We start from the raw sequence: 26,403 nt of genomic DNA on the forward strand, positions 1-26,403 counted from the left end.
GTGGTTGTTGCGCTCGAGTTGGTTGACCACTCGTGTGAAGGGTTACTCCCGTGTCCAGTTTTCTCCATTTGTGGATTATGGATTTGAGTCTGCTTTTTTGCAACCTTTTTCGGCATATAGTTTTCAATTGCTTTTCTGCTCATTTGTCCTTGAATTTATTTTAATTGGGGCATTGCATTTCTATTTGACATCTTGTAGCCTCTTCTAGTCACTTTGTTTGGCAGGTGCTGTCCGAAAATGGCGGTTAATCACAATTAATTCATGATTTAACATGGTTTCACACAGGGTCAGATAGGTTTGGATTAAAATCGTGGAAACTACGTACTTTCTCAATTTATGGTTACATTTGCATATTTATCACTCTTAAATGTTTTGGACCATTAAGAAGGGCGAAAAAAATACTTTTTCAAAGCTCGAGCTGTGTTCAGAACTGTTTCACGCCACTGTGATGTTGTGCATTGGTTCTGGTTTTTGGTCTTTTCACTCACACTGACGTCATATTGAGGAGGAGAAACTGGGGGTTCAATATCTTGCTCAAAGACACTTGGACATGGTCACAAGGCTCACAACCTTTGGGTGGGGAGGCGACCACGCTAGCCCTGACCCATGCTGCCCAGGGTGACTCCAACCACTATGATTATAGTAGTCTTAAAATAATAAATCTCTGACAGTCAAATGTGATTATGTCTGCAGATTAAAATATCCACAATGTCAAAGCAACCGTGTGTACTGATTAATGGATTCATGCTACAGTAAATTTGATTCACTCGCAGTCAGACTTGATAGCCAGCGCCCAAAATTTTGATAGTTTTGGATGATGCTAACTTTTGAATTCTATATTTTTAGCAGTCAGTAAGTACCCATAAAGTGTGTTAGTATTACCCATTCGTTTTATGTGGCCTGTCTGTTATTTTTCTTTTGGATTTTATTTTTGAAAGCCTGACCTGTTCTGAAGCATGTGCATCACTGTGTCTGAGTTTGATTGATTTTATTTGGCTCTCTGGAAAGTCATCTCGATGTGTTTTCCTTTTCGCTGATTGTTTTTGAATAGGCATCCAAAAACACTATGGTGCCTCTGATAAACTATAAATATTTTCCTAGCCATCTGTCACCTCAACCTCATTCTGAAAATGATGCAAGGTGTCAACGTCTGCCTGCAGGTGCTGCGCTTCGTTCACGAATGGACTGGCCTGGCAGCCATGAAGAAGAAGCTGCTCCGACGAAGCCATCTCCTCTATCACAGCCCCACGCTCGGCTTGCAGCAGCTGGCCAATACCCAGCGACCTCACAACAGCACCAAGAGGTCAGACTCCATCTGAAAATAAAATCTTAAAGGACAAATTTATCGGGTCCAAATAAAATATTTTTCATGGTAGCAAAGCTGGAGTTGAGAGGGCTTCTTTTATTCGCCATTTGACATTAATGTAGGAGGGTCAGTCCACACATGTGTGTGCTATATTAATAGACCGATCAAAAGTGTTGAAAATGGTTGAACAAAATGCATTTTTTTGGGTTCTCCTTCATAGTGACAATTTTGGAGACACGCCAGCGATATACATCAGCACCAAATCTTGATTAGCACCAGATTTTGCATCTTAATACATACTTGTCGCTTATCTCTCAATGTAAACATTTAGTTTCTTTCTATGGCATGAAAATATAATTAATTCTTGGCCCATGCTACTCGGCTTTCCATTTTTTGTGGAAAAGGGTCAAATCATTTTTGTGCAATTTGCCTCACAAAGAGAGAGTGAGAACCAAGTGCCACTTGTAACTGTTGCACCAAGTATGCTGACTACAGTTCAAGTTGTGTGTGTGGTGGAAAGTGAAAGCTTTGTGAACTCATCTGTTGCATGAGTAGCCTCCAGATTTGCACTCTTTCATGTTCAATAATATCCTGTTGTAACATTGCCAATGTTGGAAACAGTGAAACGCAAACACCACTAAGTCACAATTCAGTAGGCGATGTGAGATTTCACAAGAAAACAATCTTGTTTGTCAATACTTGCTGCCGCCCAGCATTGCGAAAGGCAGAAAATAAGTTTGGTATGTGGGAGTTTCAAAGGGAGTCAACCGAGGCAAGCGAGAGGACAGGATTACTGTTGTGCATGCGTATTTATATATTTATGGACAACAACACCCAATCGCAGGTGTTGTGGACAATTACTGATGCATGTGTGTGAATGCAGGCAAGGATTTCTCAAGTGGAGGAACATGTCTGGGTGCATGAACCTAATCAAGGTGTAAGTAGGAGGCAATTGGCCCGGCTTGATTTGATAGTTGTTTGATGTATTCACTAATCAGAACCAATCAGCCTCCGGCTCAGGAGCAGCGGTGCGATCGCATCTCACCTTTTGCACCAGTGAGACGCTCCACTTTCAACAACTAAAAATGTAATGCATTTTGCCCACGTTGCCAACACTGTTCATACTTTCATCACTTGCCACTCATGGAGAGTCATCGGGATTTTAAGAGGAGTGAAGAGGATTTTAATTAAGTTTGCATACAGTTGGAGTGCTCATCATACTGAAATTACTGCAAATGTTGTCCCGGGATGATTCATTACACTGGATCGTTTCCCTATTACTTTGTACACATACATTTGGTGGAACCTCTAAGGTTCAATACAATGCATTTTGGGAAGCTGATCAACCTCAAATTATTTAGGTTCTACTAACAGATTTTCTCAATACAAAAAATGTTTTTACTTGGCCGTTTTTTCTATTTCTATTCAGAACTGGCCATAAAAATTAGAATGCCAAATGCAGGAGCAATTGTGTAATATGATATTAGGGTTTCAAGGCTCAAAATGTTAACTTTAATTAACTGTGGAGAATTTTTTTGCACCTTAACTATGATCCTGCATCACTCTGTGGTCCAAGGTACAATCCTGGTCAGTTATTACACCTCTCTGTGCAATAAATCCTCATTGTGGCGTTATTAATCCGCATGCTAAACTTTTGCAGCGTTGCCATGGCTGCTGCTTCTTCTTGTGCTTCCATTTCTTCCACTTTCATTAGGCGGTTTGCAAATGCTTTCGCTGCATTACTGCCACCTTCTTTAACGTTCTATAAAGTAGCCACCTTCTTAATAGAATGTTAAAGATGGTGGCTACTGGCGGTAATGCGTAACTACTACTACACTACTTGTTCTGCTTCCATTTCTTCTTTCATTGATTCTACGTGACGAAGGGGTGCATGAGGAGTGCAATAAAAGCAGCGTCTAAAATAAATATACCTTCAGACATCATAATGAGTGGAATACATTGGAAAAACAAGATTCAATTGTACTTAGTTTCCGCTATTTCACCAGAAGTTACTAGAAATCTTGAAGGAAATGTCACTTGTACTCTATTTTCCACAAATGTGTCTCTCTGGCTTTAATTGGCAAGATTTTGGCTCGACACTCACCAATTTGCAGGATAGTTTCTTCTTGAGTCTTGAGATCTCTATGTGTTTGCTACTGGTCATCAGGTGCCCAATACTTTAATTTCCTCAAAAACCAGCTTGAGCTTCATGACGGCTGACCTCGGGTGGAGTGAGGCCGTGGCAGGCCCACACCAGAGAGCAGCATGGCCATCGATCAAAGGCGTATTTCGCGGGCGGCGGCTGGTGAAGAAGCTCATTAGCTTGCTTTTACACACCTGAGCACTGTCTGGTGCTTTGCAGGTCTTCAGGTATGCCCGAAGGAATTTGGCATCAAATGACCAGCAGCAAAAACATACAGTACTTGCCAATAAAACGGCTTTTATGCGAGCGGCTGCAGCTGGCAAGCTTCTTTTGCTTTGTAATTCTTTCAAAAGCAATACATTGATCTTTGGTTTGACTGCAGCCAAATGTAGTTTTCAGGAAGATGCATGTCAAGGGGTTTGACATACTCTATAGAGACCAAACTTTTGGGACACATTTTTGTGCGGCAGTATGTGCTCTCAAATGAATGAGAGGGGGAAAAAAAATCCCCCCGCTCAAAAATGTTGTAGAAGCTGTAATAACTACAAAGTGGGGACCAACGCAACATTGTCTGCTATATTCACATACTGTCAGTTTAATCAGCATTATAATGCAAAGAGGTGCTACAGTAGTCACCTGATTGTGCTGTCTATGCATCTAGCAATATGAAAAGATGCAAAACCCACCCCGCCTCTTCTCCCAGAAGTACAGCCGGGCTTATTTTGCATGTGCAGACTTCATGCGGTGCGCTGCGGCTGTTTGAAGCAAAGGAAGATCATCTGTTTGATGATGATACCATCAGCCTTCAGTTTTTCACACAAACCTCTCCCCTTGGATACGTCTTCTTCCTCTATGTTCTGCCCCCGAACATCCATTTTGATTGATATCTTTCATATCTTCAACATTCTTTCTTTTACTACTCCCATATAGTCCCAGTCGTAGTCCAGGTGGAAACACTTACAGATCACAAAAACAGTCTTGTTCGTTTTCAGTCATTAGTCAGTTAGGTTTTTTTTTTTTTAAATACATAAGTTCTGCTGTTCTGCATGCACTCATCGTTGGACTTAAGTGTTTTAGCTCGTCCAGGGTTGATTTCCGCGGTGTCGGTCCAAGCAATAATGTTGATCAAACATGGCTGTCAAAACAAATGTTTGTAGAGTACGGCATCAATTATTGATTCATGCCACTGCTTCATCCCTGGTGAAATAACTACACAACCCATCAATAATCCCCGTTTTATGTTCTTATTTCAGTTGTCTGTGCACCGCAGAGATTTTTTTTTTTTTTTTTTTGTGAGCACTGGTCACAATTTTATTTGAATCACGTACCGATTTCTTTACTGAGATCTTCAGTATATTTTCCATTTGGTGGGCATTTTTCCACATAAATCCAGTGTCACTCAAAAAGCTATTTTATATTTCATTTTTGGTTGTAAGTGGCAGTAATGTGCGTACTGGGAGAGAACTCGGAGCAGCATTTCTTGAACACTCGGTGCCTGTAACTGGAGTTCAGCCAAAAATGTCAGTGCAACGCATTACGGCAGTGTAAACTGCAACCACAATAATAAACATTGTCTAATTAATACCTCTCTGACAAGTTGATCAGTTTGTTAGCAGAAGGATGATTCATTCATATCCTGCAATTGGCTCAGGATCAGTGGATTGATGAATTTCACATCACTCATAATGGTTCACCTTAGATGATAGGTGTCCCTAAATATTTGTGGCCAGCCATCTTACTGTATAAATGTCAAAAGCAAAGCAATCCATCAATCAAGTCAGTGGAAACCACTACACTACTTTTGTCATAAACAAATTGAGGATGTTCTGCGGGCACATAGAGTACTTGCGGTTTGCAGGTGCACAACGCAATATAGGATACATTTTTCTTCTTTCATTTAGTTCAAAATAGTGGACCACATAGAACTCAAAAAGGGAAGTTATGACAGCTTCAGGTGGACTTTAAAGGAAAGAGTGGCTTCATTATAACCACAGGTCTGGTTTGAAAATGACAAATGATTGTTTCAATTGTTCCACTGGTCATTTTAAAGACTGATGACGACAAGAGTTTTTCTTTCACCGTATCAAGCATGTCACCGTTTTTTTTTCACTTTGCCAGCTTCTGTGCTGTTCTATTCTGTCAACTCTGGCATGGTGAGGTCATTTTAATTCCGCTCCAGATTGACATAAAGCGTTGGGTGCAGTTTTCAACTTGCACACCTTTGCTCTAGGATAACAAATTTGGCTGTGGAAAGCAGCGGCTGGTGAGATGGAGTAGATTAGATGATTGACGGTCCCTGTAGGGAAATAAGCTTGCTGCGCTGGCGAAATGGGCAGAATTCAGGAGGGGAGAGAGCAGAAATTGAGTAGACACAAATGGAGCAATGAAAATCACTATTTCGAGAAGGGATGTGTGTTGTAACCCACACTAGTTTCTTCAATTACTGAAGTGAGCATTCGCTGTTGGCCTGTCAGTGATCTGAAATTTGTCCAGGTCCACCTTCCTCCTGCAGCTGGTACCCCAGTATACATAGCAAATATGTACCATTTCATTTAATTTTATAGATTTTTTTTCACCTCATTTGGAATATGAATGTTTGCATGTCTTAGGCAACAGGCTTCATGTTGAAAAATAAAAAATTCAAACCGCTCATTTAAACGGCTGTAGATTTACAACCTATTCCACAAAGCTTTTCAACTGTTCATGTGCCTTGAGGTCTGTGCTTGAATATTGCATACCAAACAGAACTGAACTGCCCTGTTTAGTGAACAATGTCATTTAAAGGAGGACAAGACCCAAGATGGCCCATTTTTTTTTTGCTAACAAGGTCAGTTTATAATTTTTTTAAATCAGGAAACTTGAATTACTTGTTTTCTTTTTTATCTTTTCATTTTGGAGAAATTAGGAAATAATTGACGAATTTAAAAACGCCTACTTTTAACGAGGAATATGGCCACTCTCGCCCTCCGCTCTCCCCGTGGTACTGCAAGAGTCACTAAAGGGACTGATTTCAAACTCTCCATTGGAAATCTTTGTACTTCCATTGCTTATAACGTCCAAAAACAGCACCGCGATGCACACCGTTCGAGAAGACCACCTCCATGGTTCATCGATGAGGAGTTGTACTGAAGGGTCTGCGATTTGTGAGGGATTAAGAGGGCATGTTTGTTTAATATGTGGGAGTTTGTTTAATATAATTTCCCGTATTTCGTTTACTGCCTTTAATTCACCTGTTTAAATAGGCACTAGTTTGTTTTGCTGCAGTTCACCGTGATTGTGTTTTGCGTATGTCACGCGAGAGTGTACAGTGCACTAAAATATTACTGCGAGTTGAACTTTTGAGAGACATTTTTTACGAGTACGGAGCAGTTGAGTGAGTCGCCACGGATAAGTTTAGGTGAGGAGTTGGTCGGTGAGACCACGGCGAGCGTGTGACCGCAATCAGGAGACCGTAAACACGCTTCGAGAGGTGAATACGCGTTCTCAGCACGGCAGCCGGCCGAGACATCGAGCATGAGTTGGCAAGCTAGGTTAACTCACACGACGGAGACGAGAGGACACCCGAAGCCATTAGCGGTGTGTCGCAGTCAACAGCGGTGGACTGTGAGCATCAATTGGACTGGGCAGCGTCTTCCGGATCCACCGTCATCGCCATTTGGACTCCTCCCCGACGTTCGGCAAGCAGGTGCACTCGCTCACTCGCCAGCGGAGGAGCAGTTTCTCCTCCTCAATACCAGTAACCGCGGCAACATTGGCCAGAACATTCAGTAATATTAATTTGGGCGCCCAACTAAATTTATGTTGCTTTATTTGGTCATACAGACCAAGATTATTAAGCAATTATTTGGTTGTAATAAATTGTATTAAGTGTTGAATCTGGTTTCCTCTTGCTCTCTCTACACCACAGTTGGATTGAGTTAATTCGGTTTGAGTAATTTGGTAGATTCAAGTAAGTAGTTAAGGCATCCGCAACACCCCTAAGGTGAAACACATACAGTCCTCTAAGCTCCGGCACAGGAGTTTTCCGACTTGCGCCGCGACACTGGCAGCTTCATGAATTGGCTGCCAGCCGTTTTTGAAAGATGTTCTTGTGCTTTGCGTATCTCGAATACAATACAATACAACTTTATTTATATAGCGCAGTTGACACCAGCTGGACCTGTTTCTTTGCTTTCCATATGGCGTAATATAAATTAGCGGGTTATTAGATACCCCAGTTACAAAGAAATACAGAATTGAAAATTTTTGTCATAGGTGACGTGGCATGACTCCTTCTTGTGACCAGCCTTGAGGCAACTTCAAAATTGCACTACTCAAAAGACTGTATGCTGCTTTTGTTTCTGTCATTAAAAAAAAAAGTATTTTATTGATCAAGTTCCACACCTGTTTGCTTAAGCAATCAAGTTTGCACCTGTTTTACTCCCGCAAACCTTTTGTTAATCATGCCCAAATTGATTTTCCTCCCTTCACAAAACTACACTGGTTATGTAATCATCGCTCATAGCTCCCATTGGTCTAATTTCTGCAGGTACCTCAGTCGGGATGAGGTGGCCCAGGCCTCACTGCACAAGGCCCAACAGGAGGGAGGCAGCGTGCAGCTAGTCGCCAAGAACAACTTCTTCAGCAAGAGGAGGTTGTCCTCGTCACTAAATTCACCCACTTCAGACAGGTATGATAAAAAAGAGGGATTTCCCTGTTCAGCATTTGCACTGCTGTTTAATACTTACCTAGTAACAAAGACAAAACAATTCTTGAGCTTGTATTTTTTTGTGGACAGTATGTCTAACTAAGCACAACTCCTTCAGGTCTGCTTCTACTGCTGACCCACTTTCAAAATTGCAGGCTTCATATATACTGTATACTAGAGCAAGTGTCCAACAAGGGCTGGGGAAATAATGTTAATCAATTTGATTAAGTCGACCACAAAAAATAAGTCGACACAAAGCTTTTGCACCGAGGGTTTGCTGGCGCCATTACGGTTATTCATGGGAATTGTCAAGATAACCGATTTTTAAAAGATTCAATAGTGACAGTCCTTTATCCAACTGATTTTCAACGCATGCATTATACAAGATGCCAGAAATATTGGTTTAACAAACTGATGCTTGTATTTTTTTTTTCTTGGGTGGCTAGGTCAGCCAATGTGCCAGCAGGCACAATTTTCACCCAATTTTGAATCTTGCGAGGAATATTGTCCATTGTTAAAGCAAGAGCCTGTAAATATGAGTGTTCATCATCTGCCCATTAAGGTGATAAGTCTCATCGTGCCCCTTCCTCTTAGCAAATCAATTCATTTCCCATTCCTTTGCTGTCTCCATGGAGACCCGCATCCGCCTTCTGTGCTGCGTACAAAGGCCCGCTGTGTGTGTTCGTTCAGTAAATTTAGACCATAATGCAATCTATTGGCAGAGACTCAACACCCGACCCAGAAGCGTGCGACCGCGGGTACACGAGCAAACACACAAACTACACGCGCTCATCAATGTTTGTGCAAGATGTTTCTCTGTGAAGTTGCCACTCAGTATTTGTGCTTAGTTTTACTGCTGGAGGAAGCACAATGCCAGACAGCTCTGGTTTGTGTGATTATGGCTGCAAGGCGTGAGCGTGTAAGGAGGCAACGGCTTGCTGGCGTTGCCAATTGCTGCAGAAAACATCTACGGTGCTTGCCTTTACTTAATTGCAATTCGTTCCGTGACCATGCTCGCAACTCAAGATCAACTTTCCCCATTGAACCGTTGTAATGAATGAAAATACCATTAACTGTGTCAGCTCTCCCAAATAAACAGGGAGTTAGTGACCCCTGCCCTAGAGACTGCCTTGTAGCTCTCCCTTGCAACGGCATGGCAAGCACACTTTTCAGGGTTTCTCTAATTCATCTTTCACTTTGTTTGACAGGCTGCTTTACACAATGCGTGGAGAAAACATTTATGCAATGTGAGTGTTAACGTGCTAAACTACGCGGAAACGCCAGATCTGTTGGTGTAGCTCCATCTCTTGGATTTGGTTAGTCACCACACCAGGGTTATTTTAGTTTTAGAATTTTAATTATCGTTATTTTTTTCATTTTTAGTTTTACTTTGTTTTCAGTGCGTATTTGTTTTTTTATTGTGTTAGTTTAGTTTTAGTTTTGGTATTAGTTTTTTGGGTTTGTGTGTTTTACTTGTGTGCAAGAAAAAAAAAAAGACCAAGTACTGTGTAGTAAAAAAAATAAATAAATCAACAAACACTCTTTTCAAACATACACGCAATAATTAAATAAAGGTAGGATGCTTTGTTTGCCTGGCTTGAATTAATGTTGAGAAGTATTAAACCCAGTTGTACGGTGTAATTTTTTGGGGGGATGTACTCTAGAATTGTTTTCATATGTATATATATAAACCAAAAGAGCAAGAGCTTTTCCCCCAGCGCTGGGTTTCTGACTGCCACACGCAAACTCATTTCCTTGGAGCGATGTCGTTTGGTGGCTTTTTTTTTTTTTGGGCTGCTGCTTGACTTTGCTGTTGCATGACAAACATTAGGAGGACTGTAACTCCCAGATCACTGTTTGACCTTCTCTAAATGATTTTTTTTTTTCAATTGTAGGTTTTTTTCGTTAGTTTTCGTTAAGTGAATTAACCTTGCACCGCACCCAATGCAAGTGGACTATTACACTGAAATGTAAACATAAATTAGTCCTACACCTCCACAAAGTTGTTTTTGTGTAATCATGTCAACAAACAGCAATCAAAACATTATCATATACACTTATTTTTAGAAGTAATCAAGATAAATATAAAAGCATGACGATAAAGTGACAGAAAGCCGGATGTCTTCAATTCTCTAGCTGGATTTGTCTGTTGCTGGTGAGCCGGCTGTGGTTGTTCACTGGAGGCATGTTGCATTATTTATCGAACTTAAGACAAGTGTGCTCACTGAAATGAATTTCAGTTAGGTAGAAGCTTCTTGTTATATGTATTTGAAAATCATTAGCATTTGAAGGCTTCCCTTTCCCCCCCAAACCTCCCACCTAAGCACCACTCCACCACCAAATAAACACTTCTGACCATACTAATTTTATGCACACCATGAGCAGTTTATTTCTGTCTCGCTTTCATCCGTAGACATTTTTGGCAGCACACAGTTCTCTTGGTACCAGTTTTTGGTATCGTCTCAACATTTCTCAACATCAGTGAGGACATAACTGTCTGTAGTGTCTCACAGATTCTCTGTTGCTGCCTTGGTCTGTATGAAATTCAAAACACCAAACCATGGGGAAACAATGGAGTCCATCTGTCCTTCTCTAATGTGGCTCCTGCACCCTGCTGGGATCATGTGGCACATGCCCAAACTAGACTGTCCTTAAAAATTATATATATATATATTAATTAATTAATTAAAAAAACAGACTTGCATGATGAACATGCTTGGAATTTGAATGGCTTGTTCTAAAATAGATTGTATGCTTGGCACAAATTTGGAATCATAAAATAAGGTAAGTATCAGAGAAATCTATAAATGTCGAAGACATAGTGGGTTATTATTTTTAACAGGTGATGTGGTGGGATTTAGCCTGCCTGAATGTAAACAGACTAAGACTAATTTACGGGAGCTTTAGTATGGGTTGATTACCCTCTTTCACAGACAAAAGAAAAACATTGCAAGGAATTACTAGTCAGATTAAACATTCTCCAATGCGCAGTAACAACCGGGAAACACAAGATGCAATATGGAAGAGGACACGCGGGAGGAGGGAATGATGGTGGTTTTGAGGCAGTTATTTACAGAAAAATGCCCAAGTGAGAAAAGAAAAGAACATGGGAAAAAAAATCCTAGGAATTGTGTGAAAGCAGATTTTACTAGTCTACTGTGCAATATACAGCTTTGTTATCAAATGAGGCTATTGGCAAATGTTGTTCTCCTTTGTGTTTAAGGTAATTTATGTTTATTTTGATTTGCACCCACTTCATTGTTCTTGAGTTAGGTTGCTTCTGGATTGGCTATGTTTCATCTCATCATCGTAGTCATTATTCATGGGGTCATGACTTGGGAGACGTAAGCTTTTCTCACACACATGAAGATTTTTGGTGTTTATTAATGATTAATAAACACCATATGGAAAGCGCCCCCGGCTGTTGTGAATTGCGTTGTATAAATAAATTTCTAATGGACCATTTGATATTTCAAAAGGCCATATCATGCTAAATCATCTTTTTGGGGCATGCTAATTTCTCCCCAAAAACATCCCTAAAGAGATGTTATCCTCCATCCAGCCATCTCTGAGCAGTTCGGTTCATTTCTCCTCTCGAAGCAACACTTTTCGATGTCACAAAGTGAGACGCCAACCTCGTACCGCCCCTGCATACTGAACACACGCCCACTTTCTCAGAACAAACAAATGCACACGCCAGCACAAACTCACACATGCACGCACATTGTATTTCAGCTTTCATTTTCTGCATCCCCCCTGCCAAGTTTGTCGTGAACAGCAGAGCTTCACGTTGAGCACTAACCTAGCCCGCGTAGGTGATGCAATCATTCTCACCTCGGGCTGCCTGCCACAAACAAATAATTTGCTAGTCAACTGGTCGCCGTCTTATATTATAACCATCATTATCTTATAACCTGAATTCTTCCCGAGTCATCCCATCCCGCCCGGTGCTTGGAGGGACTTGGGAACTTTTCAGTTCAGCTTGCCGGGGCAACTCCCTGAGCTGGATAACCGAAAAATAAGCACTGTGAGCAGCCACTTCAGCTGAGGCGTGGAGCTTCGTTCAACTTTGTCATTCGCTGACATACGTTTCTGGGGTGACTCCGAGCTGGGTAACCAAAGAATAAGCACCGTGCGTGCCCTCCTTGCCTAACAACGGGCTTGCTCACCCCACCACCATCCCGACCTTTAGGCAGCCATGACCCGCCATCAAAGGGACCCCGCCGGCCTTGAGCTGGCGTTCGGGCAGGCGGCTCCTTCGGCCTGCAGGTCATTCTCCTGCATTGGGAAGGGCGCGGGCGAGCCGTGCACCCGTTTGACAGATTCCCTGCAATCCTTCCAGCCGCCCTGCCACGAAGCTTGCCACCTCGCCGGCATCTCCTCCTCGCCCACCCGCGGTGACGCAGGCTGGATGCCACGCGAGCCTTCCGGTGAGCGCCAAGTTGCTTGTCTCAAAGATTAAGCCATGCAAGTCTAAGTACACATGGCCCGTAACTTCTGCCATTGCGATAGTTGTAAAAAGCACCCGTGGTGCTAGATAGGAATTTGTAATATTCAACCTTGCATGTGTATCATTATGTCCGTTTCATCAAAGTGAGATGTGAATTCACTTGGACGGAATGTTGACTAATAAATGCTCATCAATGGCTGCGGAAACATGCCCGCAGGGATCAGTCATGTGATGTCCAACTCTCTATTGGTGATGTGTAGGATGGAGTCCTAGGCAGGATTGGTGTCGGAGTAAATTCTAAACACACTTTTTTTGCACACTATGGAGACAATAGAGGGAAAATCTATAATAGAATTTTGAATTCAGTATTAATAGATCCATTGACAAATGGGGTTGCAGTTTTAGTCCTGATTTTGGCTCCAGGAAGACAAAAAAAAGGGAGTTGGCGTGAATAAAAAAGTAAACATATGAGCTACTCAACTCAACTTTATTTATCGGGCACTTACAAAACAAGCACAGTTTCATGCAAAGTGCTAAACATGAAGTAAAAATCTGACATATAAAAACAAAGACTGTAAAAACAAATGATTAACATAAAAACAGTAACCATAATAAATCACTATTCCCTAAAACTCAAAGAACTCACCTCCAGCTCCAACAGTAGCGTATAAAGTCTCCTTTTATGCAGTCGTCACTATTTGTATTTCCACCGTTTTTTTGTTTTCGATTTTTCTTCTGTTTCTGGCTTTTCCCTAATGAATAGTCCCGAGACCACCATCATTCCCGACTCTCATGCGATCCACTTCCACTTTGCATATTGTCTTTCTCGGTTGTTGCTTTGTTTGTTCTTCATGTTTGTTGGATCACATAAACAAATAATATTCATCACATACCAGTGGCGTCTCCAATCGTCAGACCCTTCTGGTATCCTCTCAGTGGTCTTCAGTCTTTCTAGCTTATAATTTATTTATCTTCAATATTAGTAAGGATGACTCTCTTTTACAATAATAGCCTTGTGACCCCTTAAATCTGATTAATTAATAACGTGCCAAAAGCCCTGTGACATCATTCTTCATCAATATCAAAAGAATAAGACAATTAACTGGCAGTCATTTTATGAGATAACAAACATCAAGTGATATCTTTTTATGCAGCACAGCACACCATCATCTCCTAAAGCAGATGTTTGTGGTTGTTTGGGGTCAAACGCTCATATACTGTCTGTGCCATATATTCATGTTTGCAGCTCAGGGAAGGATGTTGGCGAGCAACCATCACCAGGTTTCCTGCAGGCGGTGGACCGCCAGGGTGTCCCTCTGTGTCTGTCCTGTCAGAAGGCCTGCTTAACCACCGGTGGGGGCGGGGACACCCAATTTTGCAGCTCCAAGTATGTTAAGAAAGGCAGTGAGAAAAAAAAAACTGCGTGAGATTTGTCTTGTGTAACAAACTGTGGTGATTTTGGAGATATTCCTCCATTTTCACTTTCTGTAGTTGGAGCCAGGTGCTCCCGTGATTTTGTCTTTATAATGTCTTTATTGACTTGCAGCTGGTGTTTATCGTAAATATTCTGTGAGTCCACATGTCAAGCAGTGCAGACAAGTCGATGTTCTCCGCCCCCGTAGGTGCCAGGAGGAGTTCACGTTGCGCTCCAGTCAGTCGTACATGCGCTCACGGGTGCTGGAGGCGGAGCGGGGCATCTGCCAGCACTGCGGCCTCCACGCCCACGACATATTTGTTAAAGTCCGCGATGCTCCGCCGTCCCAACGCAAGGAGATGCTTGAGAACACTTGGCTCGCCCAGCTGTCACTCAAACAGGTTGGACCCAAGCACAAAACTATAAATACCTGATGCGCCCGCACACACACACACACACACCCCGATTGATCTTCACTAGCTCAGGCCAGCTCCCAGTAAATGGATTGCAGGCCCCATTGATTTTCCTTCCAGTGCCGGGCCCTGACCAGTAAGCCTGTTTGATTTGGTTGGCTGTTATCCTGCAGTCCTTGCAACCTCCTCATTGCCTACTTCTTTTGAGACACACACACACACGCACACACACGTATATTCCGCCCCCCGACCCTCTTCCCAGTGCCGCCGGCAACAGCATCAGTGCCGATCGATGCGGCGAGCTTTAGAGGAAACAAACTCAGCCACATGATAAGACGGCGTGGTGGTGGAAAAGCCTTAAGATTAGTGCCTCGTTCTTTGGTTCATACTGGGGGTTCTTTTGTGTCCGTGTGTTTCCTGCTGTACATCTCTATGCTTCGCCATGTGAGCGTTTGAGTCTATTTTAGTTTGTGTGAGACCAGGCAAGCGTGTATGTGTGTGTGATGTGAACTCTGCCCCCGTGTTCTGGCCTGCTCTTTATATCTTTTGGGATCAATTCCACCTCACTGCCTTAATGTCGGTAAAGTAGCACTCAAATTGGGCAAATTGATTTTTGGTTCGCAACTACTTGTCGGGCTTCTCTTCAATCATCTTTAGTTCTTAATTGATTTCTGCTCCTCGTCTCTCCAAATGTGATCGATATTGGTTGGTCTTTTGTGTTTTCACATTGCTTCAAAGTGAATCTGGTTCTGGATCCCTTTCAGCTTGGGAACAAATTGTGCTGGAATTCTGCACCAGTGAGGAAAATTTCATTACTTTCTGCCCTCTAGTGGTTCTTCTTAGAACTAGTTCCAGTTTTTTTATTCTGCCAAGCAGAATTTGAGTGTTAGTTCATTACTTGATTAAAATCATTTGTAGAGGCACCAGAGAGGAAGCCACAATGTGCTGTTTTTGATGTTTTATAAATATTTGTTTTATTAATTTTTCAGTTTTTGGCACTCACACAGGCCTGGAGTGATTTTTCGGTACTCAATGCTGCGTCTGCTTACAGTTTAGTGGCCACTGTACATTTACGTTAAAGACAATGACAACATAATTTCCTTCAAGCTATGTCAACACTGCCTGGCACTTCAAACCAGACGAAAAAAAATACGTATTTATTTTGCATTGTACAAAAGTTCAATTCAAAACAGTTAATAGCAATAGCTAAGTGTTCGAGTAAATGTAATTTCCCCAATAAAGAGAGGGCTCGGGAAAGTGGTGCCTCAGAGCGAATTTGGAGCTCATAACTGAGCACACCACCATTCATTCTCCTCGTGAGAGAAAGATAAACTCTTGTCTTCCTTTTATTTATTGTCTGTGTTCAGAAAATGCTAAGGTGATTAAACCTGACACTCTGTTATGATATTCTCATGGCATCATTTCGATCGCAGCTGTACTGCTCTGGCTTTCTTAGAACAGTTTCTCAACATTTATTGAGCCAAGTCCCATATTTCACTTTTTTTTTTTTGTCAAACTAATAGACATTGGGTCATTTTCCATAGCACACCTGATGATCTCTCATGGCACAAAAATGTGCCACTGATTGAAAATCACTGTCTTGTAAGTTTTGTCTTTCATCGGAGAGAGCTTCTTGGTGGTGAGGTATGCCTCCAACTTGGACCTTAAATAGTTTAAACAAGCCTTCTTACATATTCTAGTGAAGCTTTCTTGTATTAGAGTTAAAATAGCTTCTAAAAGACAACCAGCGACTTCCAGTTGGAATCAATTTAATGCCCTGAGAAAGAAATGGCCTCGATGAAAGCGAATATCCACATGCATCTATGTTCTGATAGTTTTATATGATTTACTTTTACATTTTCATTAACATAAACAAGGTTGACTTTAAAGTGTTTTCCTTTGTTACGGTAGTATTTACCTGAAATAGTAAACATGGAAATTCTGACACTTTTTAAACATCCATGCCTGCCTGCTGGTTGTTGCTGCCAGCCGCCATCTGCCTCCTGAGACGTGACAAAACTTTAGCATAGCTAAATATGTGAAATATTCCGAGTCGGGGTTGATGTGCACATTCATGCTCTTGTCCCCATCAGCCTGTGTAAGTGGTGAATCGATCGGCGCAATGTTTTTGAGGTGATCACTTGAACTCACCCTTGATGTCAATAAACGATATTGCAATTACAAAACACGAAAGCCTATTGTAGTGCCAATGTTAATGTCAATATAAGTGTACCTTTAAGGTTACCCTTTTTTTCCAATTGGGGGCTGATTTACGTTTCCAATCAGCCATTATGAATTCTCCTACACAGTTCCCAACCTTCTAAACTCATGTTACACTTAATAAATGTAACTTTTAATATGCAAAATGAAGAATAAATGCCAAGTTACTTATTATAGGCTGCATTCATAAATTAATATGAGCGGAGCTCGCTCTGCACCCTGGCAACAAACGAGGATTATTCTATTCTTATTTTACATCCTCCTCACACTCCCGCCTTTCTCTGCCTGCATTACGAGGCGGATCCAACCCAACCTAAAGCCCTTCTCCACATGCTGGCCGTCAAGTCAGGCACACCAGCGGCCTCTCCGGTGGGAAGATTTATTTTCAGGATTGTATAAGCACAGCTAGCTAACGACACGTCGCTCATTGCACCAGATAACTGCTGATGCAAACAAAAGGACTGAAGTTTGTGTATTGTGGCGGAGAGGCGACTTGTGCCCGAGCCTCGGTGTGTCACCGTGCACCGTTTTAGCCACGGCCAAATATCAGTAAAACTGAAGCAGTGGCAAACAGTTTACCACTACATACCTGGACTAATGAGAACTACATCGTTCTCAGTCTTTGCATATTTTCAGCAGTTAGTTTTAAAAATGTGCAATGTACTTTAAAAGGTTTAGAAATACATCAGTCAGGCAGTGACAGTACAGCCATGAATGGGGTCATTTATGTGAGTCAAACCATCAGGACATTTAAAGTTATTCCAGCGACCTCTACACGAGTGATTCCGTGTGTTGTGGTATTTTATGGTTCCTATTCGCATTAATCTCACACTGACTCTGGCTGTGCATAGAAATTGGGAAAAGGCGGAACCGTTGAATCTTATGCAAGAAGTGCAAGCAAGAATGTTAATTTCCTTGATTGGGATTCAAAGCCCTGCTAGTGCTAGCGGTGGAGGTCACAAAGCAGCAAATTGCATCTTGTGTGCTTTGACAGAAAAACAACAGTTTGAAGTTAGGCTGTTTTCATCAATCTGAAGTTCAAACTTTAAAACTTAATTCAGGATTATCTCCGGTTACAACATATTAGCAGCAGCATTTTTCAAACTTATTTCATGCCATGTTGGTGTCATGTTATTTCCTGCGCCATCCTATTTGTTTTTGTTTCTGTTTATGCTGAGGCACATCTGCAATGTGACTCTAAGGCGCACATATCTGTTCAATTTGAGTGTGTAGGTGTGTGTTGTAAAATAAGACTTTAGGCGAGTGTGGTGCTCAGCGAGAGCTCAACACATCAGTACTGTAGGGAAAAATCAACTTCAGCATAGATGGATGGTTTGGGAGGCTTGTGCAATCACAGCTTGTTTTTGGCAATTTGCGGCCGTATGAGAGAACATCTGAGAGTGCTGCTCTGTTTTTTCATTCTGTGTGTGTGCGCGTGTGTGTGTGTGTGTGTGTTTACGTGCGCGTGCAGTTGAACGAGATGATCCGTTCTCCAGTGGAAGGCGATTTCTGGCAAGTGGACCACATCCGACCAGTCTACAGCGGAGGAGGACAGTGCTCTCTGGACAACCTGCAGACACTCTGTACCGTCTGCCACAGATCTGTACGTGCATCACTCAACACTCGGCCAAAATACATTTGTCCACCTTTATTTTGTAGGTGAACCGTGGCCAGAGCTCTCTTTTATCCAGCTTAAAAGAAAGTTGCATCCCTCATGTTGAGGATCATCTGAGGTGGCAGTAATGTGATACATGGTCAGCCTTCTCTCGCCAGTAATAACATCCCAGCAGGCGGCTACGTCGTGGTGATGTATAGCATCGGCTGCAAAAGGCCGCGTGTGTGTGTATCTAGTAATCACACACGATTCCTCAAAAGAGACATTAGAGAGCAGGGATGTCAAAATAAAAGTCTCTTCTGAAATGTGCTTTAATGTCACACCAGCGACTGTTTTGGTTTTGTCAGGGTCGGAATACCATGTCTGGAAAATGCCTCGAACAAAATACCCCTAGGATGGACAAATTACAGCAGATCCTTTTTGGAGTGCCCTTGAAAGGAGCCTGCCTGCTCTACTGCGGGGTGCGCCAGTGTGACAACGGCAGTGTTTTAAATAACGAATATGTTTACTACTGTCAAGTTAATATGTAAAAGCAACGAACTGTGCGTAGCTTTAATGACAACTGATGGACACGTAAAGAACGTACAAAGGGAATTTACTGCTTGTGCAATTCGGAGCTGCATTTTGGTTTGTTTTTCAATTAGTCTCACTTTAACCATATTGGACTGAGCCGCCAGGGCACTGAATAAAGTTGTCTATGAAAAGAAAAAGAAAAAAAAGATTTCAGGAAAAGCTGATTTTTATTGTATGAATGTCACACTTAGATGACCAATCATTTTTTAATTATTTTGCCCTTCCATAGAGGACGGCGCATCAGGCCAAGCAGAGGAGCCAGATGAGGCGGAGCGCCGCAGCCAACAAGGTTGCGTCAGACATCAGCAAATTCTTCATCAAGAAATGATGTTCTTCACTCACTCAGGTGCATTGTTGAGTCCCAAGTGGCAGTCACAAGATGCATCATGATTTTTCTCTGTTATTGCAAACAAAAGGCCAAACTACTTTGTTATCCGCATTTTTTTTTTCATGGCAATAGCGAACAGGGACAGCAACCACATCCCCCTCTCGTCCCCGAACCATCACACATGTGGTGGGGTGGGGTTGATTTATTGCAACCCGCTTTTTGCTTGAGGCATAAATGGAGCAGGTTGCTTCAGAGACGCTGTGCTATTTTCGGATTTTGCAAACTTAGTGCAACGTTGCAGGTGAGCTGGCTGATGATAAATTAACAACGCACTATTCAACAAGCAATGTCTTGATTGTGTTGCTTTTTTAGAAGATAGATGACTATCTTGTGGAATAAAAACCTATTTTTATATACCTCCCTCCTGTGTCTTTCCCCCGTTCTTCCAGCACTTCCTCCACTGTGTGGTGCGTCAATACGCCAGGACATATCGGACCAGCTCGCAAATGGTGTCATCGCCTCAAGTCTGAAACATTATTGTCCGTACCCCGCGCTCCTCTTCTGCTGTGCTTGATGTTCTGAGCAGAGCTGCAGTCAAGAGGGCTATGTTTAGAGGCACCGAGAAATGAGTTACTATGGAAACAAGGCTCCAGGTTCAGCAGTGTCGAGAGCATTCAGTGTGTTCTTGTGCAAGTTATACAATGAGCCAGACAGACATCAGCGGCTCCGATCAATATCAGCGGGATCCTGTCCAAGTGAGGCACAATTCCACCTCGCCCCTCTTTTCCTTTCCTGCTGCCTGACGGGCGGCCGCGTTCAACTCAGAATTCAGCAAAATTTTGCTGTCACCACAAAGTTTCGAATTTTGGCTGTCAGCTCCAACTTCTTTGTTTGAAACTTTGTGGGAACCCCTGTATGTGTGTGTGTGTGTGTGTCCATGTGTGTGCCCCCCTAAGGCTGCTCCAGGTCTCTGCTTAATAAGGCTCCCGTTCCTCCGCTGTCTAAAACGACAAGCTTGGTGAGTAATGAACAACGTTGCAGGCAGCCTTCCAACAACAACAGGTCTCAATGTCAAGCCCCTGTCAGCAGCCGATGACTCTGATCGCATCTTTTATTGCACCCAAACGGTGTGTGTGTGCGTGTGTGTGTTTGCGCAAATGAGGGATAGAGAAGGATGCACTTCATTGACACAGCGCACAAGGTAGCTGAGAGATGTGTGATGGTCACATGGTGCCATAATGAGGTGTCCCAATGAAGACGTAGTGTCTCCCACACGCAGGGCATGCTGGGTTAAGAGCAGCGCTGCAACCTACGTGTGTTTGACAAGCTGTCAGCGCAGGCAGGTGGGACACGATGACAGTAGTCAAGATGGACTCACATCAAATGAGCGACCGCCAGGGGATTTGCCTCCTCCTTAAATCACCCGCCCACTCACCGCCGCCTCGCGCATTTTATACAATCCCAGAGAAGCAAAGATGTTTTTCCATCAAGTACAATCAGCATAATTGCTCTGCCGATTTACATAGACACAACCCAGCACAATGATAGCATCGCTTGGCCAAATTTAGCTTGAAACAATCATGTGGTTAGGAGATGGTGCTATGGTAACACTGCTTGAAAAGAGGAAACAATTTAAGCCAAACCAAGAAAGAAGTTGTTTCACTTCTGTAAAGTGTAATTGACTTTGAAGCAACTGTGGTGTAATGCTGCATGCATAACACCTATTCTTCCCCTCTCGGAAATGACATTTATTTGCTTGAGTGGACGAAGTGCCTGGTGACTCTTATGGTCTCTGTTCTCATTCGTGGCAGATGTCATATGAACAAGTCCGTATTAGCTGCAATTCAACGAGGTGCTCCTTCCGCTTCTCAAGTCGACTTTGAGGTTCATGCTGTTGCCATTATATGTTTATACTTTGGCCTTCCTCTTTTTGGTTAATGTTATGTAGAACTAGTCGGCTTGGGTTTCACTCACAAATCTCCAATGATATTACACATAATGGCCGCAGCAAAATGAACTCAGAAGTCAAGAAAGACTTTGCATCTATTGAAAGATCCAACAAAATGGATTGTGAGCTCTTTCATCAAGCAGTAAAGTAATTTAGAATTAGAATTAGAATATTGTCTTTGAAAATTATGATCAGTAATTAGGTCATTAGCAGCCTATAGTTAGCAGTCGCCCTTCCTGCTGGAATGTGCTTGGTCGCTTGCTTTAAGAAGAAGCAGCATCTTTTGTGGCCATAAATACAGTACATGCATATTCACAAGCTTGGTCTTCTCCATTACAGTCGTGAACACAGCACACGCACAATTTGGAGCACATACTGGAACAGGACGACGGGGAGCAGTTAAGGCTGTTAAGGACATTCAGCTGTCGGTCAGAGGGATGATACGTTAGGGCACATGGTCACGTGGCAAAGGATGTATTTTTTTATTCCGTTTTTTTTCGCTCACATTCTTCTGCTACTTGATGATTTAAACCAAAGGCGGCCTTAACCACTCGGACACAGCTAGTGGGGACACCATGCCTTGTTTTTTCCCTACAAGTGATTGCTGTTGCCTTCGAGCAATGCCACCCAGTGTCGATAATATCTCAAACTATGTAGGCGTTGGAAAGCAGCAGTTTGCTTCTCATTTTTAGAATCACTGCGGGCTGGTAAAGAACAAGCTACAGGTTATATAACAATGGTCCAAGGGTTAAACCAACGTCCAGATCTGCCGTATTATGTTTATGCATGAAAGCCACTTTCTAAACATGACCTCAGTGAATTTGTTGAGAATTCACAAGTTCTAGTTGAAGCTTGCCATTCAAACCGCCTTTGCAATATTTTGCAGATTTTTAATTTCCACTGTGAACCAACAAAACTGGCGATGGGGTTCTTGGCGAGCGCCTGCTCCCGAAAAGGCAATGTGGGCCCCCCTGCCCAGGGGCTCACCACTTGTGTTAGGGGCCAAAAGGGTGAGCCGGGCGACGGCAAGAGCCAGGGACCTCGGTGCTCCGATCCCCGGCTACAGAAACTAGCTCTAGAATCTAACGCCCTCATTCTGGTGGGAGGGAGGCAGGGGATATTGAGTCTGAGTGGACTGTTTTGTGCCATTGTTGAACCAAACATTGTATGATCATTTTTATGCGCATCATGGTTTCAATAAACATTACACACCTTTATAAACAGTGTTAGCGCCCACATACAATAAATTCTCTGACCTGGTGTCTCCATAGCAACCACAGAGGTTCTCATTCCTTTATTACAAGCCAGCATTTTAAAATAAAATTTTAAAAAAGTTATTGCCTTAAATATCCTGCGGTAGCTGGGGGAAATGATCACTCATCCTTCGTTTGACACCCAAAATTCTCTAAATAAATCTTGACAATGAGCCCACAAGATCGATGCAAAGCTTTCTAAACAAGTTAACAATGAAAAATATGGCCAGCTCCACTTGAATAATGATGTGGAATAAATAAGAACATAGAACTTAATAGTTTTATGTTGTATCTTTTCTCTAAAGCTATTACGACTGCAACTATCAGAATCACCTTAATTGGCCAAGTATCTAAAACTAAGATAAACAAAGACATGACATGTAACTATAGAAAGTCTTTCCAGAATGTAAAGGGTGCCATTGTGCAGTAGGACCACCACAATGACAGCTGTACAATAATTTAATTTCAGAATCGTGAGACTAGAAATACAATGACCGGTGGTTTGGTCCTTAAAATATGATGGTTGTGCAGATGATGCAGATAATCGTTGCACCATTTTTGAGTGACCAGTAGCAGTACATATAATGCAACTTTGGGTGGGTAATTATGCAGAACATCTTCGAGAGCTTTAAAGAGACAGCCAGCTGCTCCGCTTCCTATCGGTACGCAGACTCATCAACGTCTTTGATGAGGCCGATGGCTGTGGTATCGTCAGCAAACTTCAGGAGTTTGACAGCTGGGTGTGTTGAGGTGCAGTCATTCGTGTAGAGGAAGAAGAGCAGCAGATAGAGGACGCATCCATGAAGGGCCCAGGTGCTTATGGTGTGTGTTGATGATGATGATGTCGCCCCAGCCTCACCTGTTGTGTCCTGCCTGTCAGGAAGCTGTGGATCCACTGGCAGGTGGTGGGTGACACACTTCGCTGGAGAAGCTTGGAGGAGAGTGGTTCTGGGATGATTGTATTGAACACAGAGCTGAAGTCCACAAAAAGGATCCCTGTGCGTTCGAGGTGCTCCAGGATGTAGTGCAGCCCCATTTTGACTCTGTCATCCACCAAACTGTTTCCCAGGTCGGCAAACTGCCGGGGGTCGAACAGGTGTCCGGTGATGTTCTTTAGGTGGTCCAGCACAAGCGGTTCAAAAAACTTCATGACCACAGATGTCAGAGTGACAGGCCTGTAGTCATTCAGTCCTGATGTTGCGGATTTATTAGGGACTGGGATGATGGTAGACTGCTTGGTGAGTGGAGGTGTTCTGTAGTTTGTAACTGATTTCAGGCCATTCCACACGGATGCAGATTTGTTTGCAGAAAACTGTTTTTCAGCCTTTCTGCAAAGCTTCATTTGAGTCTGTGCCTGCTTTGTTCATTTCGTTTGTCAGCTGGTTTCGGACCCATTTGTACTACGCCCTATCTCTGCTTCTAAAGTGTTCGGCAGTGAACCGTGGCTGGTTATTGCCAAATGAGTGGAAAGTGTTTATTGGGACACACTTGTCCTTGCAGAAACGGATGTATGATATTACTTTGTCTGTGTATTGGTTTTGCACATTTGCGTCTGTTCCTGTAGTTTAGGATAAAGTGTATTAAACAATGATAAGACCGACACTGCCTGGGTGACAGACCTGTATGAGCCTTGAGCAATGGTCCAGAGTGTTGTTGCCTTCTCAGGTGAAACAATCAATGGGATGCCTTTATCTGGCTATTTCATGGTATCTAAAGTTGTGCTCTATTCAGTTGCTCTTGGGTGCAGTCGCTCGGGTCTTTTACTTGGTCAGCCAGCGTTTGTCGCACTGGGTACAAACGAGAACTTACATGGTGAGTAGAATCGCTTACAGTTTAGGAATAGTGCTTATAAATTCTGGCTAGGTTATTTTTAATAATTGACTGGTCCATCAATTATTTTGGCCATTAATTGATGAATCAGATAAAAAAAAAAAAGCATATTTTAATTTCCGTCCCCTTATTTAAAAAAAGGACATTACTTCAAATTGACAGTGCAGAAAACATAAATTAATTATGATTCAGTTAGTGTTTTTTTGTTGGTTTGTAATGTCAGAAAAAATGTTGAGCAGATGTTTGCATGTGTTATTTTGATTCAATATGAAGATAACACTCGTCAACAGCTATTTTTAGGGATGGCTGAGTGGTCTAAGGCGCCGCGTTCAGGACCCAGTCTCCCCAGGAGGCCTGGGTTCGAATCTCGAATTTCCCCATTGTGGGACTAATAAAGGGAATATTATTATTATTATTTTAATCAGACATGGCTTTACATGTCCCTAAAAGTGTTTTTGACTCTCATTTAAAAAAAAAAAAAAAGTTTTTTTATTTTTTTTTTTTTTTTTACCACATCAGGTTGTTGTGTTATTTTCTTTATTTTGGCCCTATAAAACGTTGGGCAATACAAATTTTACCTTGCATTAAGCTATGACATTTCCGAAATAAATTCCATCTCTTGATGAACCTAATCCTTAATTCATAGATCTCACAAAATAAAAAATATGCATGTTTTTTAATTATTAAGAAAAGCTGATGTGCTCAAGAAAAAAACTAGGGCCAGATTTGGAATCAAAACACACGAAAAATCATCTACTTGCGTCTGTGTTTAAAACATTGAAAATTTTTTAATCAATCAGTGTAATCAATCTGCTTCCATGTAGGACTACAGAAATCTGAGAATAGTTACTGCATAAAAGCTGAAATTTGCAAGATTTGGACAAATTGAAATTCAGCTCAATGTCTAAACAATTATATGATTTTCCAAAATAATTATCAATTAATTTGCTAATCCAGTCGTCGTCAATAAAGCATTACATCTCTAATACGCGTGTACCTACGTCAATAGACGTGCGGAACTGAGAAGCGCTAAAAAGTACCTGTATGTTTATTAAGCTAATTAACGCCACCTCCATCATTTGTGCGACTTGATTGACAATTAATTCTTATTTTAATAATCCATAATGCAAATAGGCAGAGCCTAAATTGCCTGAAAATCTGCTCTGCACCAGTCATTCTCTCGCTATGTTAGAGAGCCCCACCATGGAGAAATGCATTCATTGGAAATCCAATCCATTTAGGAATGTCTCCATATTATGATGATTCCATGATGGAAAAGAAGGATTGGGTTGTCTTTTTCTTTGAGCTCCACTGTTCTATCCAGGCAGGCAAGCGTAAACTATACAAATAATTCATAATTCCATTATAATTTGCATCCAGACTCCTCTAGCCCGTCGGTTATTCCATTCCGACCTGGCCTGCCTCTAATCCACTTTGGTTTTCTCAGCAAAGAAAAGCGCTCCTCCAAACCCAATCTTCTGTGACAGGTGTGATGGAGAGCGGCCAATAAAAGCCCTTGCTGTCACCACATCTGAGCTCTGTTTGATTCCTGGCTGCCGTGCTCGCCATTGTCATCCCCGTGGGCCTGCGGCCCCCGCTCCTGCGTCTGGGCCGGACGGCAAAAGGAAACAGACGCGCAGGTCGGGGGCAAGAGGTGATAGGTTCTCTAACTGGAGAATGTCATTACAGTAAAGGAACGGCGCTCCAGTCTACGTTGTTTTGTTGTTGGCTTTTAAAGCACCACAGCTGATGACAGGCTTTGTCTTTATTGTCACATCATGTGATGGGACGCGGCGGGGATGATGGATGCTTCCCTGCTCCGGCCTGGCATTAGCTGAATGCTGGCACGACTCTGCGGGGTGCTACAAAATGGTTTTACGGCTCCAGTAATTGGTGGCAGACCATTGCTCATAAGCGGTCTAATTAATCTCATTAAAATACACTCTCTGGTTTGCCGCCGCTTGGTCTTAAGGGCTACTGTGACGGGAAACGATTGCTACTAAAGTGGGCTTATTCCTCCCAATAACTGTTGCGTGGCCACTGATGCTATTTCACAAGCAAAGTGTTCAGCCAGTAAAAGGAAATCAATCGAGTTGGACGTAAACCACGCTTAGCTATTCTTCGACTGTCATCCGGCGTGGTGGGGGACATCCAGCTGTAAAAGGATGCTTTCTCATTGCTCAGCTGGAGGTGGCTTTTGTCAAGTCTAAATTCTATTTATTC

General features: G+C 42.4%; 1 protein-coding gene across 7 annotated transcripts in view; it reads left to right on the forward strand.

Moving 5' to 3' along the window:
• zranb3 (zinc finger, RAN-binding domain containing 3) overlaps positions 1 to 21,511 on the forward strand; it is a 77,234-nt gene extending 55,723 nt beyond the window's left edge. For 4 of the 7 annotated variants that reach the window (XM_088289115.1, XM_088289113.1, XM_088289114.1 and 1 more), the window contains exons 17-22: positions 1,161 to 1,303; positions 7,978 to 8,118; positions 13,833 to 13,973; positions 14,209 to 14,401; positions 18,105 to 18,236; positions 19,051 to 19,550. In XM_088289115.1, the coding sequence (XP_088145241.1) occupies positions 1,161 to 1,303; positions 7,978 to 8,118; positions 13,833 to 13,973; positions 14,209 to 14,401; positions 18,105 to 18,236; positions 19,051 to 19,149 (849 nt within the window). In that variant the 3' untranslated portion in view covers positions 19,150 to 19,550. Of the gene's footprint in view, positions 1 to 1,160; positions 1,304 to 7,977; positions 8,119 to 13,832; positions 13,974 to 14,208; positions 14,402 to 18,104; positions 18,237 to 19,050; positions 19,551 to 19,598 lie in introns of those variants that run through there. The other 3 variants (XR_015842414.1, XM_088289116.1, XM_088289117.1) reach the window with 3 other exon arrangements.
• Positions 21,512 to 26,403: the final 4,892 nt, after the last annotated feature.

Source organism: Idiotropiscis lumnitzeri, chromosome 3 (assembly GCF_059441095.1).
Source record: "Idiotropiscis lumnitzeri isolate Australia: NSW breed Sydney's pygmy pipehorse chromosome 3, RoL_Ilum_1.0, whole genome shotgun sequence".
In the NCBI taxonomy this organism is placed as follows: domain Eukaryota; kingdom Metazoa; phylum Chordata; class Actinopteri; order Syngnathiformes; family Syngnathidae; genus Idiotropiscis; species Idiotropiscis lumnitzeri.